Source organism: Balaenoptera acutorostrata, chromosome X, assembly GCF_949987535.1.
Source record: "Balaenoptera acutorostrata chromosome X, mBalAcu1.1, whole genome shotgun sequence".
NCBI lineage: Eukaryota > Metazoa > Chordata > Mammalia > Artiodactyla > Balaenopteridae > Balaenoptera > Balaenoptera acutorostrata.
In genome coordinates, this window is record NC_080085.1 from 16,898,393 (window position 1) to 16,912,754 (window position 14,362).

The following is a 14,362-nucleotide window of genomic DNA, read 5'->3' on the forward strand; positions in this document are numbered from 1 at the left end:
TCCCAGGAAGTAAAATAAAAGACAGTGAAATAGAAAATAGAACAGAAGGGATAGGAAATATAGAGGATCATTCCAGAAGGTCAAATATCCAACTTATATGTAGTCCAGGAAAAAAGTAAATAAATGGAAGGACTGAAATTATCAAATTAATAATTTTTAAGAAGACCCTAAATTGAAGGCCAATTGTCTCCACATGGAAGGGGCCCATCAGGTGTCCAACACAATGAATAAAAAAAGATTCACACCAAGACATAGTCTCATGAAACTCAGAATACCAGTGATAAATCCTAAAATCTTCCGGAGAGAACAAGCAAGTTGCTTAACAAAGTGATTGGGGATCAGGATAGTATGAGACGTCTCAATCAGGTCTCTAGACGTTGGGAGATAACAGAGCAATACCTTCCACATTCTGAGAGTTAATGACCCTCAACCTAGAATTCTACACTCAACCAAACCATCAATCAAATATGAAAGTGGAAGAATGACACTTCCAGACATGCGAGGACTCCAAATGCATGCCTCCCACGTACTCTTCCTTCAGAAACGTCAGAAGGATGTGCCCCAGCAGAGAAAGGAGTACACTAAGAATACGGAAGACACGAGACCCAGGAAACTAAGGGTGCCACCCAAGAGAGCAGTGACAGGACGATCCCTGGATGACGCTGTGTAGCAAGACCAGAGGGCAATCGGTTCAGCTGAAACAACATGGAGAGCTCGAGGAGGGAGTTCTGATTTCATTGACTATGTGGAACATGTTATTCATAACCTTTGGCAGATCTGGTGGACGACGTGGTAGGGAGAATAATGCCCCCACCACCACCAAAGATGCCCACATCCTAATTCCCGGAACCTGTAAATAGGTTAGATGGAAAAGAGAAATTAAGGTTGCAGATGGAATTAACGTTGCTCATCAGCCAACCTCGGGAAGGGGCGAGGAGGCTGGATTATCCAGGTGGGCCCAATGTAATCACGAAGGTCCTTAAATATGCAACAGGGAGGCAGAAAAAGAGTCAGAGTGGTGCAGCGTGAGAAAGACAGGACCAGCTGTAACCAACTTGGAAGATGGAAGGGGCCAAGGAATGCAGGCAACCTTTGAAAGCTGGAAAAACAAGGGAATGGCTTTTCCCCTAGAGCATCCAGAAGGAATGCAGCCCTGCCAACACCTTGATTTTAGCCCAGTGAGACCCATTTTAGACTTCTGGCCTTATTACAGCAGCAATAGGAAACTAATACAGAGGATTTGAATGAGGCCTAAAAACTAAGCAAATAAGAAAGTCATGACCGTTATTAACATCAGGAGATACAAGTTGTAAAAAAAAAAGGAAAACAATCTATAGTATAAACTATGTGGTTCATTTAACAAACAATATGTGGTCATAAAATGTAAAGCAATTAATAACCAAAAAATATGATAATAATATAGTGGGTGACTTTGGGGTGGGAAGTTGGGAAGAGTAATGGAGGTGATTCTAAGAGGAGCTCAATAGATAGTGCCTAAAATTAATGTCAAGAAATAGCAGTATAGGCATGTTATTTATTTTTTGCTGCATTGGGTCTTCATTGATGCACGCGGGCTTTCTCTAGTTGCGGCAAGCAGGGGCTACTCCTCATTGCAGTGCATGGGCTTCTCATTGCGGTGGCTTCTCTTGTTGCGGAGCATGGGCTCTAGGTGGGCGGGCTTCAGTAGTTGTGGCACACGGGCTCAGTAGTTGTGGCTCGTGGGCTCTAGAGCACAGGCTCAGTAGTTGTGGCACACGGGCTTAGTTGCTCCACGGCATGTGGGTTCTTCCCGGACCAGGGCTCGAACCCGTGTCCCCTGCATTGGCAGGTGGATTCTTAACCACTGCCCCACCAGGGAAGCCCAGGTATGTTATTTAGATATAGGGAGGTAAATCCAGAAGACAGAGGTGTAAGATTTGAAAGTGGATCCCCCTGGAGAATGGAACTGAGGAATACAAGGGAGGAAAGCAGGGGTCCACTCATAGTGAGAGAAGCCTTATTTAGGACAATTGTTTACACTGTGTGTAGAGCACTTTCCCGTCCCCACTGTAACAAATTATTACGAACGGAGTGGCTTAAAGCAACACAAATTTATTATCTTACCATTCCTGAAGTCAGAAGTCCAAAATGGGGGTCACTGGGCTGAAATCAAGGTGTTGGCCTGGCTGAACTCCCTCCAGAGGCTCTACGAGAGAACCCATTTCCTTGCCTTTTCCAGTTCTAGAGACTTGAGGCTGCTGGCGTTTCGGAGTTTGTGGCCCTTTTCCCGTCAGCAATTACATCTCTCTGAACTCTGCTTCCATCATCACAGCTCCTTCTGTAACTACCTTGTCTCCCCGTTTTGCTAATAAAACCCCTTGTGATTTTATTGGCTCACCTGGATAATCCAGAACAATCTCCCCAGTGCAAGATCATTAACTTAATCACACCTGCAAATTTCCTTTTGCCAGGTAACATAGTCACACTTTCCAGGGATGAGGACGTGGACATCTTTGGTGGAGTGGCATTATTATGCTTACCCCAATGCGTCTCTGTTACTTTAATTAAAAAAAAATTTTTGTTTTTGGCCACGTGGCTGGCGGGATCTTAGTTCCCCAACCAGGGATGGAACCCGTGCCCCCTGCAGTGGAAGCGCCAAGTCCTAACCACAGGACCACCTGGAAATTCCCTAAAAATATTTTTTAAAACATGCACTCTTTGACCCAACAATTCTCCTTCTAGGAATTAATGCTAGTGAAATAATTAGTCATATGTACAGAAATTTATGTTCATAGACACTGTTCATGATGCTGAAAAATTATAAACAAATACATGTTCATGATAAAAAGGTTTAAGGTACAGCTATAAAGACTACTATGTAGCAATTAACTATCATGCTATAGAGCTTTATGATGAATAGCAAAAGATGTTCACTGTATGTTGTGAAAAAAGAAAAAGACAAAATAGTAAGTTCACTACTATCTAATTTTTATTTTTTAAAAGTGTGGGTGTATTATGTGTAGAAAAATGTGTTTTTGTTATGTATGTATGTATGTAAATATGTGTGTGTGAGTTTATGTAGGGAGAGACAGATACAGAGTAGGAAAATGTGAGTGTGAGTGTGTGTGTGTGCACGCACAGTGGGTATATATGTGCCAAAGGCCCACAGGACTGAGACCAAACTGTTAACTCTGGTTACCACTGAGTGGTAGGAATACATACAATAAATTTTCATTTTCTTCTTCATGCCTTCTCCTACTTTCTAGGATATTGTCCCCCATCAAGCATGCATTACTCTTAAAACCAGAAAAAAAGTTATTTTCATTTTGCATAAATAACTTTTAAAATGAGCATCTGAGGCCCTAGAGACTAACTATAGCAACAGCTGTGACCAAAGATTACACATGTAGCAATTAGCACAGCTAAGAAAAGATGTCAACAACCTTTATTAACACTCTCCAAACATGGTTTAGCTATCCATGCTCTAGGAGTATGCTGAAGCCATGACTATAAATCTCCATATATTGTTCTCTTTCAAATCTTGTTTTATGCCAAGGTCTGCTAGGCTAGAACATCTTAGTGGGCACTGAGTCTCAACTGGTTTCCAGGCAGCAGTCGAAAAAACAGCTCGATTCCCTTCCTTGCCCATTAGGTGGGGCAAGAAAGCTTTAGAAGAGTCCCTACCAGCTAAAACATGAACAGGAAGAGACCAAACTGAAGAAAAACACTGGTACAAGGGCTCAGAAGTCATCTCTGTCCATTTGGGAGGCATGTGTGCTAAAATTTTTCAAGGATGAAAACTATTTCCAGAGAGTTTTCTAGAGAATACCAAATTGGGAGTCTGTAAAATGTGTTTCAGTACCTGAAGATCATACCAGCTACCAAAACAAAACAGAAACACTCACAGACATAGAGAACAAACTAGTGGGGTTACCAGTGGGGAGAGTAAGTATGGAGATAGAGGTAGAGTATTAAGAGACACAAACTATTATGTATAAAATAAATAAGCAGCAAGGATATATTGTACAACACAGGGAAATAGAGCCATTATTTTGTAATAACTTTAAATGTAGTATAATCTATAAAAATGTTGAATCACCATGTTATACACCTGAAACTATTACTGTAAATCAACTGTACTTCTAATTAATTAGTTAATTAAAATATCTCTGGTTGAAATGCAAATTGAAACAACACTGAGATAGCACGTTTATGGATCAGACTGGCAAAAATTCAAAGCTTGTCAACACACTCCACTGGCCAGGCTGTGGGAAATTCCAACTGGTACAACTCCTGTGGAGAAGAGCGGGCAGTATCTAAGAATATTCCGTATACAGTTTACCGTCCCGCCCAACAATCTCACTTCTTGCAACTTACCCTGAAGATTCACCTCCAACAAGATGAAAATAAATATGCACAAGGTTATTGATTACAGCATTATTTGTAATTGCAAAATATCAGAGACTACCGAAATGTCTGAACACGAGTGAGGTTGAATAATGGCATAGGGACAAGTGGAGGACTGCAGCTGTAAAGAAGGAGGAGGACAACCTCACAAAGTGACAGGGAGTGACTTCCAGGATTTCTTAAGTGAAAAGAGCCAAGTGCAAAAGAGGATATAAAAGATGCTTCCTTCTGCGTAAGGAAAAAGGGGAAGTAAGAAAACATACATGTATCTGCTTGTCGTTCCCAAAAACACAGGCAGGAGAAGCCGGAAGTTGGTCACCTACAAGGAGTGGGAGGGAACGTTGTTGAAGGAATATGGGACGGAGTGACACTTCTCTTAGTGTGTCCTTCTGTATAGTTTTGATTTGTGGGAGTATGTTAACATTCTATATATTCAAAAAATCAAATCAAATGAACAAGGATGAAAAGGGAAAAAGCCAAAATTGAAAGCAAATTGAAAAAAAAAAAACCCAACTGTATTTCAAATGATGTTCCTTGTATTATCCTTGCAACTTTTCTGTAAGTGTATTTCCAAATAAAAAAGTTTTAGATAGATGGAGAGACAATTGGTTGAAATGTGTGATAATGCCACTTCACACCTACTAGAATGGCTAAAAACACAAACAAAATGACAGGCTGGCAAGGACGTTGAGCCACTGGAACTCTCATACTTTGCTGGCGAGAGTGTAAAATGATACAGCTACTTAGAAAAACAGTTTGGTCATTTCTTATCATGTTAAACATATACTTACCATTTGACCCGACAATCTCACTTCTAGGCATTTACCCAATTGAAATAAAAAGATATGCTTACAGTAAAGACCTGTACTTAATCTGTAATTGCCAAAAGGTAGAAGGAACAAATGCTCATCAAGTAGCGAATGGATAAGTAAATTATGGTACATCCAGACAATGTAATACTACTTAGCAATAAAAAGGAATGAATTAGTGAGATATATACAACAACAAGGATGAATCATAAAAGCATTATGTTAACTGAAATAAGTCAGACACAACAGGCCACATACTGCATGATTCCATTGATATGGCATTCTGGAAAAGGTAGAATTATAGGGGTAGAAAACACATCCATGTTTGCTTGGGGTGGGAGAGGAGACTGCCCACAAAGGGGCACAAAGGAACTTCGGGTGGCAATAAAAGTATTTTATATTTTGACTGTTGTGGTGATTAAATGACTGCATAGGTTTGTCAAAACTATTGAACTGTATGCCTTAAAAGGGTGAATTTTAGGGATTTCCCTGGCTGTCCAGTGGTTAAGACTCCGCGCTTCCAATGCGGGGGCGGGGGGTGGGGTGGGGTTGATCCCTGGTTGGGGAACTAGGATCCCACATGCCGTGCGGCATGGCCAAAAAATTTTTTTTAAAAAGGTGAATGTTACTGTATATGTCATACCTTAGTACACCTGACTTTAAGAAAGAAACTCTGCCTGGGTCTGAATCCCATCTCTGGCACTTATTAGCTGGTGACCTTGGGCAAATTACTTACCTCCTCTGTGCCTCAGTTTCCTAATGGAGACAATAATAGTACCTACCTCACAGTCTTTCTGTGAAGATGAAATGAGTTAATACATGGAGAGTGCTAGGACATTGCTTGACACAGAGTAAGTGCTTAGTACTTGGGAGCTCTTTTTTTTTTTTTGGCTGCGTTGTGTCTTCGTTGCTGCGCGCAGGCTTTCTCTAGTTGCAGCGAGCGGGGGCTACTCTTCGTTGCGGTGCCGGCTTCTCACTGCGGTGACTTCTCTTGTTGTGAAACATGGGCTCTAGGCGCGTGGGCTTCAGTAGTTGTGGCACGGGGGCTCAGTAGTTGTGGCGCACGGGCTGAGTTGCTCCACGGCATGTGGGATCTTCCCGGACCAGGGCTCAAACCCATGTCCCCCTGCATTGGCAGGCGGATTCTTAACCACTGCGCCACCAGAGAAGCCCGTGAGCTCTTATTCTTAGGGTCAGAACAGACGAGTCTGAGTCTGAAAGCTTGGCTGCCAGTTCCACCACTCAGTAACTACATAAGCTTGGCAAAGTCATTTAACCTCTGGTAATCTCAAAGTTGTGGCAATGTTACTCCCCACCTGCCTTGCACACCACACTGGGTATTTACAAAGATCAGATGGGATAAAGGTGAGATCAAGTAATGGCTTGGTCATTCAAGGATAGATTTTTTTTTCTCCAAAAATTGGAGAAAGCAGCATCTGAGAGGACTGCCTGGATTCTGAGTCTCTCTGTGAATCCAGGGGCTGTTAACCGAGATCATGAACAGAGGAAAAACACTTTTGGGGTTCATTTCAGTTTCAGACAGGATGAGTTTGAGATAGCTGTAGGACATTCAGGTGGAAATTTCTACGTGACAAATAGAAGTAAGTGTGTAGAGCTTGGGGAGAGAGGTTAGGGGTAGAGATAACTTTTTTTTAAAACATTAATGAACACATGATATCAAAAGACATGCATATAAATTAAATCATCCAAGAAAAATGTGGAGGGAGAGAAGAGAGCCAGGGAACGGGCCCTCAGGATCACCAGCACAAGGGGGCAGACAGAGGGTGAGAGGCCTCAGAGGAGACAGAGAAGAGAGGCCCAGGGGAGAAGGCCGAGAAGGGAAGAGAAAAGAATTGAATTCAACAAACACCAAAACAGTTGGGGGCTCTGGAAGACAGACAAAAATGAATGAAAACAAAGCAAAGGTGATGGAAAGAGTCAACAATTGAAAAAAGAGCCCAGATAGCCAGGTGCTGCCCTGAGGGTTGGGAGGTTTGGACAGAGCTTCAGAAAAGAGAGATGGTGGAAGGGGAAAATTATCATAGAATGGAAGGATCTAAGTCTCCAGGCGGAAGGGGCCCAACAGGAGCTCAGCTAAACAAAGGACCCATTCAAAAGACCCATCGTTGATAACTTTCAGAATATCAGAGAAAAAGAGAAAATTCTAAATCTCTCAGAGGTTAAAAAACAGTTCACATATATGGGAGTAGGAGCCAAAGCAATGGAGAAATGTTTTTAAAATAGAAAGAAAATTATTTCCAATCTATTCTAGATATTTCATATAAGTAGAATCATATAATATTTGTCCTTTTGTGACTGGCTTATTCACTTAGCATAATGTTTCCAAGGCTCATGCACGAAGTAGCATATATCAGCACTTTATTACTTTTTATGGCTGAATAAGATTCCATTGTATGGATACACCACATTTTGTTTATCTATTCATCTGTTGATAGACACTTGGGTTGTTTCCACCTTTCGGCTTTTGTGAATAATGTTGCAACTACAAGCTTATAAGTCCCTGCTTTTAATTCTTGTGGGTATATACATACCTAAGAGTGGAATTGCTGCATCATACGGTAATTCCATGTTTAGCTTTCTGAGGAACTTCTAGGCAACATTTTTTCACCATAGTTGTTAAGAGACCATTCAATTAGTCGCACTGTGTTCCCTGCAATCCCTTGCAGAATATTGTCATCAGCAAGAACTTCACAACATTGGAGTCAATTTCTTCTTTACTAAATATTATTTTAAGTGTCATTAGAAGGGATTAAAATTTGAGGTAAGAATTTACTTTACAAAATTACGTGCAAAGTTTAATCTAGTTTTTAATAGCTTAAATGATATGTACAGCAAAAACAAGCTCTCTTAATGTTAAATAAGTCACGGTTTTAGAAGACATTTTTAGGGGACTTCCCTGGTGGCACAGTGGTTAAGAATCCGCCTGCCAATGCAGGGAACATGGGTTCGAGCCCTGGTCCGGGAAGATCCCACATACCGCGGAGCAACTAAGCCCATGAGCCACAACTACTGAGCCCATGTGCCACAACTACTGAAGCCCGCGTGCCTGGAGCCCGTGCTCCGCAACAAGAGAAGCCACTGCAATGAGAAGCCTGCGCACTACAATGAAGAGTAGCCCCCGCTCGCCACAACTAGAGAAAGCCCACAGGCAGCAACGAAGACCCAGTGCAGCCAAAAATAGATAGATAGATAGATAGAAGACATTTTTAGCTTTCTGAGAATAGGATTCTATCCCATGCCCTCTAAAATACGTAAACTTGAATGTCATACAAACTGCAAACACACTTTAAACATGTATGTGACTATCTGCAAAGGTTGAATATACATAAATAAAATATTATCTCAGCTACCAAAAATATAAAGCTCAGAAAAAAAGACTAATAAAAAATAGCAAAAGTTAGTTGACACTAAATATATATGAGCAGTGTTATTATGAATGAATTTTTCTTCCTTTTATATACTATTCTAAGTGAATTTAAATTATATGTAATTATAAATTATTAGAAATCAATAATTTTTGTTAAAAAGTTAACACATAAATAAGCTTATCCACATTTGATGATGTGGGAGGGACGCAGGCAGTAAAATCCCTCTGGACTAAGGAGAAGTAGGTAGCCCTTGGAGGTAAAGCTTGTTTACATGAATTTTTAGTAACAGATATACAATGGATAGGATATTCTTACCACTTTTTTAAAAAATGGCTTTATTTTATAAAAATGATACAATGTTCATTATATTCAACCAGAATACAGAAAAGCACAGGGGCTTCCCTGGTGGCGCAGTGGTTGAGAATCTGCCTGCCAATGCAGGGGACACGGGTTCGAGCCCTGGTCTGGGAAGATCCCACATGCCGCGGAGCAACTAGGCCCGTGAGCCACAATTACTGAGCCTGCGCGTCTGGAGCCTGTGCTCTGCAACAAGAGAGGCCGCGATAGTGAGAGGCCTGCGCACCGCGATGAAGAGTGGCCCCCACTTGCCGCGACTAGAGAAAGCCCTCGCACAGAAACGAAGACCCAACACAGCCATAAATAAATAAATAAAATTTAAAAAAAAACCAATTGTTTAAAAAAAAAAAAAAAAAAAGAAAAGCACAAAGAGTCACTCATAATCCCACCACTTAAAAAACCATCTGTGTTAACAGTGGGTGGGCATATGTCCTGACCTCTCTATTCATGTACAGACACTACTGATGGTGAAAACTGCTATACTTTTTATCTTTAAAAGTTTTAGTTAACTTTATTTGAATGCTACAGAAAAAAATTAGAAATGAAACTGAAGGTGCTGCTCAACTTCAGATTAATATTTTTTCATCATAAGGTCTACTGGTTCCTAAAAGACCTAACTAAGTAAGCCAGTGATTCTCAAACTCTTGAGCGAGCATCTGAATCCCCTGGAGGGCTTGTTAAAACAGACTTCTGGGGACTTCCCTGGTGGCGCAGTGGTTAAGAATCCGCCTGCCAATGCAGGGGACACGGGTTCGAGCCCTGGTCCGGGAAGATCCCACATGCCGTGGAGCAGCTAAGCCCGTGCGCCACAACTGCTGAGCCTGCGCTCTAGAGCCCGTGAGCCACAACTACTGAGCCCACGTGCCACAACTACTGAAGCCCACATGCCTAGAGCCCGTGCTCTGCAACAAGAGAAGCCACCGCAATGAGAGGCCTGAGCACCGCAACGAAGAGTGGCCCCTGCTCGCTGCAACCAGGAAAAGCCCGTGCGCAGCAACAAAGACCCAACACAGCCATACATACATACATACATACATACATAAATAATATCCGGTTTAAAAAAAACCAGACTGTGCTGGGCCCCACCCCCCGAGCTTCTGATTCAGTAGGTCAGGGGTGGGGCCAAGAATCTGCATTTCTAACAAGTTCACCGGTGATGCTGATGTTGCTGGTCGGGGAACCATACTTTGAGAACCACTGCATTAAGGTCAAGAAAAAGACTGAAAAACTTAAGGTTGGACACTAGGGTTTTTTCTGTTTTGTATAATACAATCTTAGACACTGTAACTTGACATGACACCTGCCCATGAAAGATGAGGTGGTTAGTTCTAAGAATTCATCCCATTTTCCCCCACCCCACCTCACCCCACCCCCAGCCCCACCATGTTCTGACTGATTAACGTACTTCCATTTTTGTCATGATTTATAATTTACATTCTATTCTACAACTCTGATTCCTCAGTTTTAAAACCTTAGTTGTATATTTTAATGGATTCAGAGCTAATAACCATTCCTTTTGGTGGGACTTCGTTGGGGAACCTGGTATCCTCTCTCGTCTGGGTTCCCATTAAGTGTCCAGAACTGGTGCTCACTGGACCAAAAGGTGTATCTTATCCTGTGAGCTTTGGCTTCCCCAGGCTGCTCTGCGACCCAGAGAACGCCTTGTCCTGGTGAATCTTTCCCCTTTCCCTGAGGTCCTGAGACAGAAGCAAAGCCCTCACCTTCGCAAGGATTTTCCTTGACTCTCTTCTGCATGACCTGGTCACCGCACCAGTCCCTTTGTACATACCGGGGCTCCCCATCACTCCAGTTTCTTCGCTCAGTGCTACTTAAGGGGTGGAGGGGGGCTGCAAGTCGCACCTCACCTTGCTGCATTGGCATCTCCGTGCTTCCTTGTTTGGTTGCTGCTGGCGAATCTGTGGCTGCCGGTTATTGAGTTTGCCAGATAATGGAAAAGGAGAGTTTCTGATCCAGCTTTACTTTTCCTGCTTCCTTCCACCTGAAAGTATCCCCATCCTTTTTCTAAAAACTACTGAAAAATGTAGGATTTATTGGGTAAAAGATGGTCCATATGATGCATCTACATAGATTATTATAATGTAAATATAATAGTTTTTTCCAATAGAAAAAAATGTATCCTCGAAAATATTTATAGTAGTTTTCTCTGTGATAAGATTATGGCTGGGCTTCCCTGGTGGCGCAGTGGTTAAGAATCTGCCTGCCAATGCAGGGGACACGGGTTCGAGCCCTGGCCTGGGAGGATCCCACATGCCGCGGAGCAACTGAGCCTGCGCTCTAGAGCCTATGCTGTGCAACAGGAGAGGCCAAGACAATGAGAGGCCCGCGCACTGCAATGAAAGAGTGGCCCCCGCTTGCCTCATCTGGAGAAAGCCCATGAGCAGCAACAAAGACCCAATACAGCCAAAAATAAAAACAAATTAATAAATTAATTAAAAAAAAGATTATGGCTGATTTTTTTAAAAACTGAAATTTACATTGACATAATTGTAGATTTACATGTAGCTATAAGAAATAATCTGGAGATCCCATGTATGCTTTACCCAGTTTCCCCCAACCCATCAAATTTTAAAACCAGCAAAACCACCAATGGAATAGTGCCTCTTGAGGTCTGTGAAACCAATAAGAAAGAAATGTGACCAGGGGATGCTCAACCAGGAATACCAATTTCTCTCTCAACCTTCAGTATATTATGTTCGGTATAGCATTTCACACTATAGGTTGCAGTTCTTTGTTTTTGTGAATCTCTTCCCCAACAGTCGATTAGGTGTCTCAGAGCAGGAACTGTGTCTTATTACCTTTGTCTTCCAGGGCCAGAGAAGGGCCTACCACACAGAGGAGGAAGGTGAGAAGGCAATGATATGTGACTTATCAAAATAACTTTTCTTCTAAAGTCTTACGCATTCAAGAATTCAAATTCTTTCCAGTCAATAAAAAGTGCTATGGATAACCTTTTGTTCAACCTCCACACAAAAATTAGATATTTAATTCCTAATAGACATAGTCTATTTGTCACTCATTCATGCAACTAATATTTCATGAGTTCCTACCATTTATCAAGTAGGATGCTGGCAGCTGGGAATGCTATGGTGAACAAAACAGACATGGTCCCTCTCCTTATTTTATACTTTAAATTATAAAGCAAGCCCTTCTTTTTAGCCATTAGATCTTATGCACTCAATATTTTCTAAATACATCCATGCTACAAATAGGTATTTTGCAAATAACATGCTTTTTGCATTTTGAGACAGTGCCAAAAGTATATTCAAATATGCCTAAATAGGAAACCGGTTGTGGAATGATTAATATTGAATCAACCATTTTACCCTTAAGTGCTACAATAAATAAAAATAGAGCTAGAGAACCAACTTTGTTTAGTCAGTTACATTTCTTTTTTTTTTTCTTTTTTTGGGCGTGCCATGCCGTGCCACGCCCAGCAACATGTGGGATCTTAGTTCCCTGACCAGGGATCAAACCTGCGTCCCCTGCATTGGGAGTGCAGAGTCTTAACCACTGGACCGCCAGGGAAGTCCCCAAGTTACATTTCTATGTCTAATGTCCATTTTCCCTATCAGGCTGTACGTACCATAAAGGCAGGCTCTATGTGTCTTGTCCTCTTGTTCATTGCTGTAATTTTAGCACAGAATCTGTGCAATAAATATGCGTTAACCTAATGATGAACTATTCGAGGTTTATAACTGTTCCTCAGAGTATGGGAATAAATGAAATAAATTATTTTAAAATTTAAGGCAGATGTTATGGGTACTTAACACAATACAAAGTTGTCATACTGCTGTGTGCATGCATTTTTTTCTTGCCATAAGTGGAATTTAAAAAGAAAACCTGACCTATAGAGACAGTACACAGCATAAGACAGGCCATCCATCTAAATTTATTACCCGATTTTAATGCATCAAGCACTCTTGCCCCCTTACTGCTGACCCACTAAGGAAATGGCTACTCTATCTTTTAAAGGCATGTTTAAAAAATTAAACGTTTGCAATAAGATTTTTCATAATCCAGTCATGAAAAAGTTAAGTTCTTACCAGATTTTGATGCAGAAAGTTCTGTCTTTGTAAGTGCAGAACAGTGGTTTAAACATCAACAGGTCCTACCAAGGGCTGTAATTCTCACACGAAATTCAAATAATGTTCTCACAAACTGGCAAGTAACTGCTTCAAGCAGAAGGAGCAACAGTATTTTATTTAATTACAATTAAACATTTCACAAAAGTTTAATTGGAAATGTATATGTACTATTAAGCAGAACACAGAAAACATAAAGAAATAAGGTATTGAGACCTAAAATATCATTTAAAACCCTACCAATGTTATCTTACACATAGTAGGTACTCAATACAACTGAACTGAAAATAAACACTTTATAATATGTGCTTGCAAAATGTGTAATGCTGTAGTAGTAAAGTACAATTTCTGAATATGACATTTTGTCTGTCAGTTTTTTTTAAAAGCCTTTAAAAATATGATATGCATGAGCTTACCCTGAGGGAAAGTAAGATGGAATACAGATTATAAAATCTTTATGTATTTTCCACAATAGCATTTTGAAGTTGGAAAAGAGCAAATAGTTGTGGAAAAAAACTGAATGAACCAATTACTAAAAATTCAGTGCACTCATAACTACCTGATGGAAAATTTGAAGCACCTTTTCTTACGTCTTCTTATGTCATAATATGAAATGTATGAATTATATAGACCTTGATCTTCAGAAGCTTAAGAAAACTTCAAGTTGTAAGCCAAAATGTCATCAGAAAAAGAAAAATCTGGTATAAAAATTGCTACGTAAGGCCACTGTTTAAAGTTCTTTCATGTACAGACACTATACAATTCAGGTACTTTTGTTTTTGTTTTTATTACATAAGCAAAACTTTCAACATAGAAACGTCTGGATATAACTCAGTTCTCTATGAAACCATGCTCAGAGAAAAATGCATCAACAAATAATGCCCTTTTGAGACTTTTTGCAAAAGAAGCTGTAGTTAATACAACTTTTAAATTGAATACTGTAATTTAAAAGCAATTGTTAAGTGTAAAAAAGTTGCAGCATTCCACTACGGAAAAATAAAGTTATTTTATCAAGATAGTTACAGTATTAGTGCTTTAGTGCCAATTCTAACTCTTGACAAAAAGATGCTCCCAAATATCATCCTGTAGTGTCATTTCCATTTGTAACAATTCCAGATTAGATTGCTGGGGCAATGTTTGTATATTCCTATTGAGAGAAAACAAAAGAAATACAGACTTCAAAAGAAGCATTGGTTAAAACATCTGAGCTAGAGTTTTGTTTACACTGCAATTTTCAAAATATTTTAATTAATGTATTACCACTTGCACTCAAGATCCCCACAAAGCTATATGGATTCCGAAAGACACAAAGTAACAA

General features: G+C 40.5%; 1 protein-coding gene across 10 annotated transcripts in view; it reads right to left on the reverse strand.

Moving 5' to 3' along the window:
- Positions 1-13,143: 13,143 nt before the first annotated feature.
- BCLAF3 (BCLAF1 and THRAP3 family member 3) overlaps positions 13,144-14,362 on the reverse strand; it is a 64,853-nt gene continuing 63,634 nt past the window's right edge. For all 10 annotated transcript variants that reach the window (XM_057538613.1, XM_057538612.1, XM_057538609.1 and 7 more), the window contains one exon: positions 13,144-14,191. In XM_057538613.1, the coding sequence (XP_057394596.1) occupies positions 14,162-14,191 (30 nt within the window). In that variant the 3' untranslated portion in view covers positions 13,144-14,161. The remainder of the gene's footprint in view (positions 14,192-14,362) is intronic.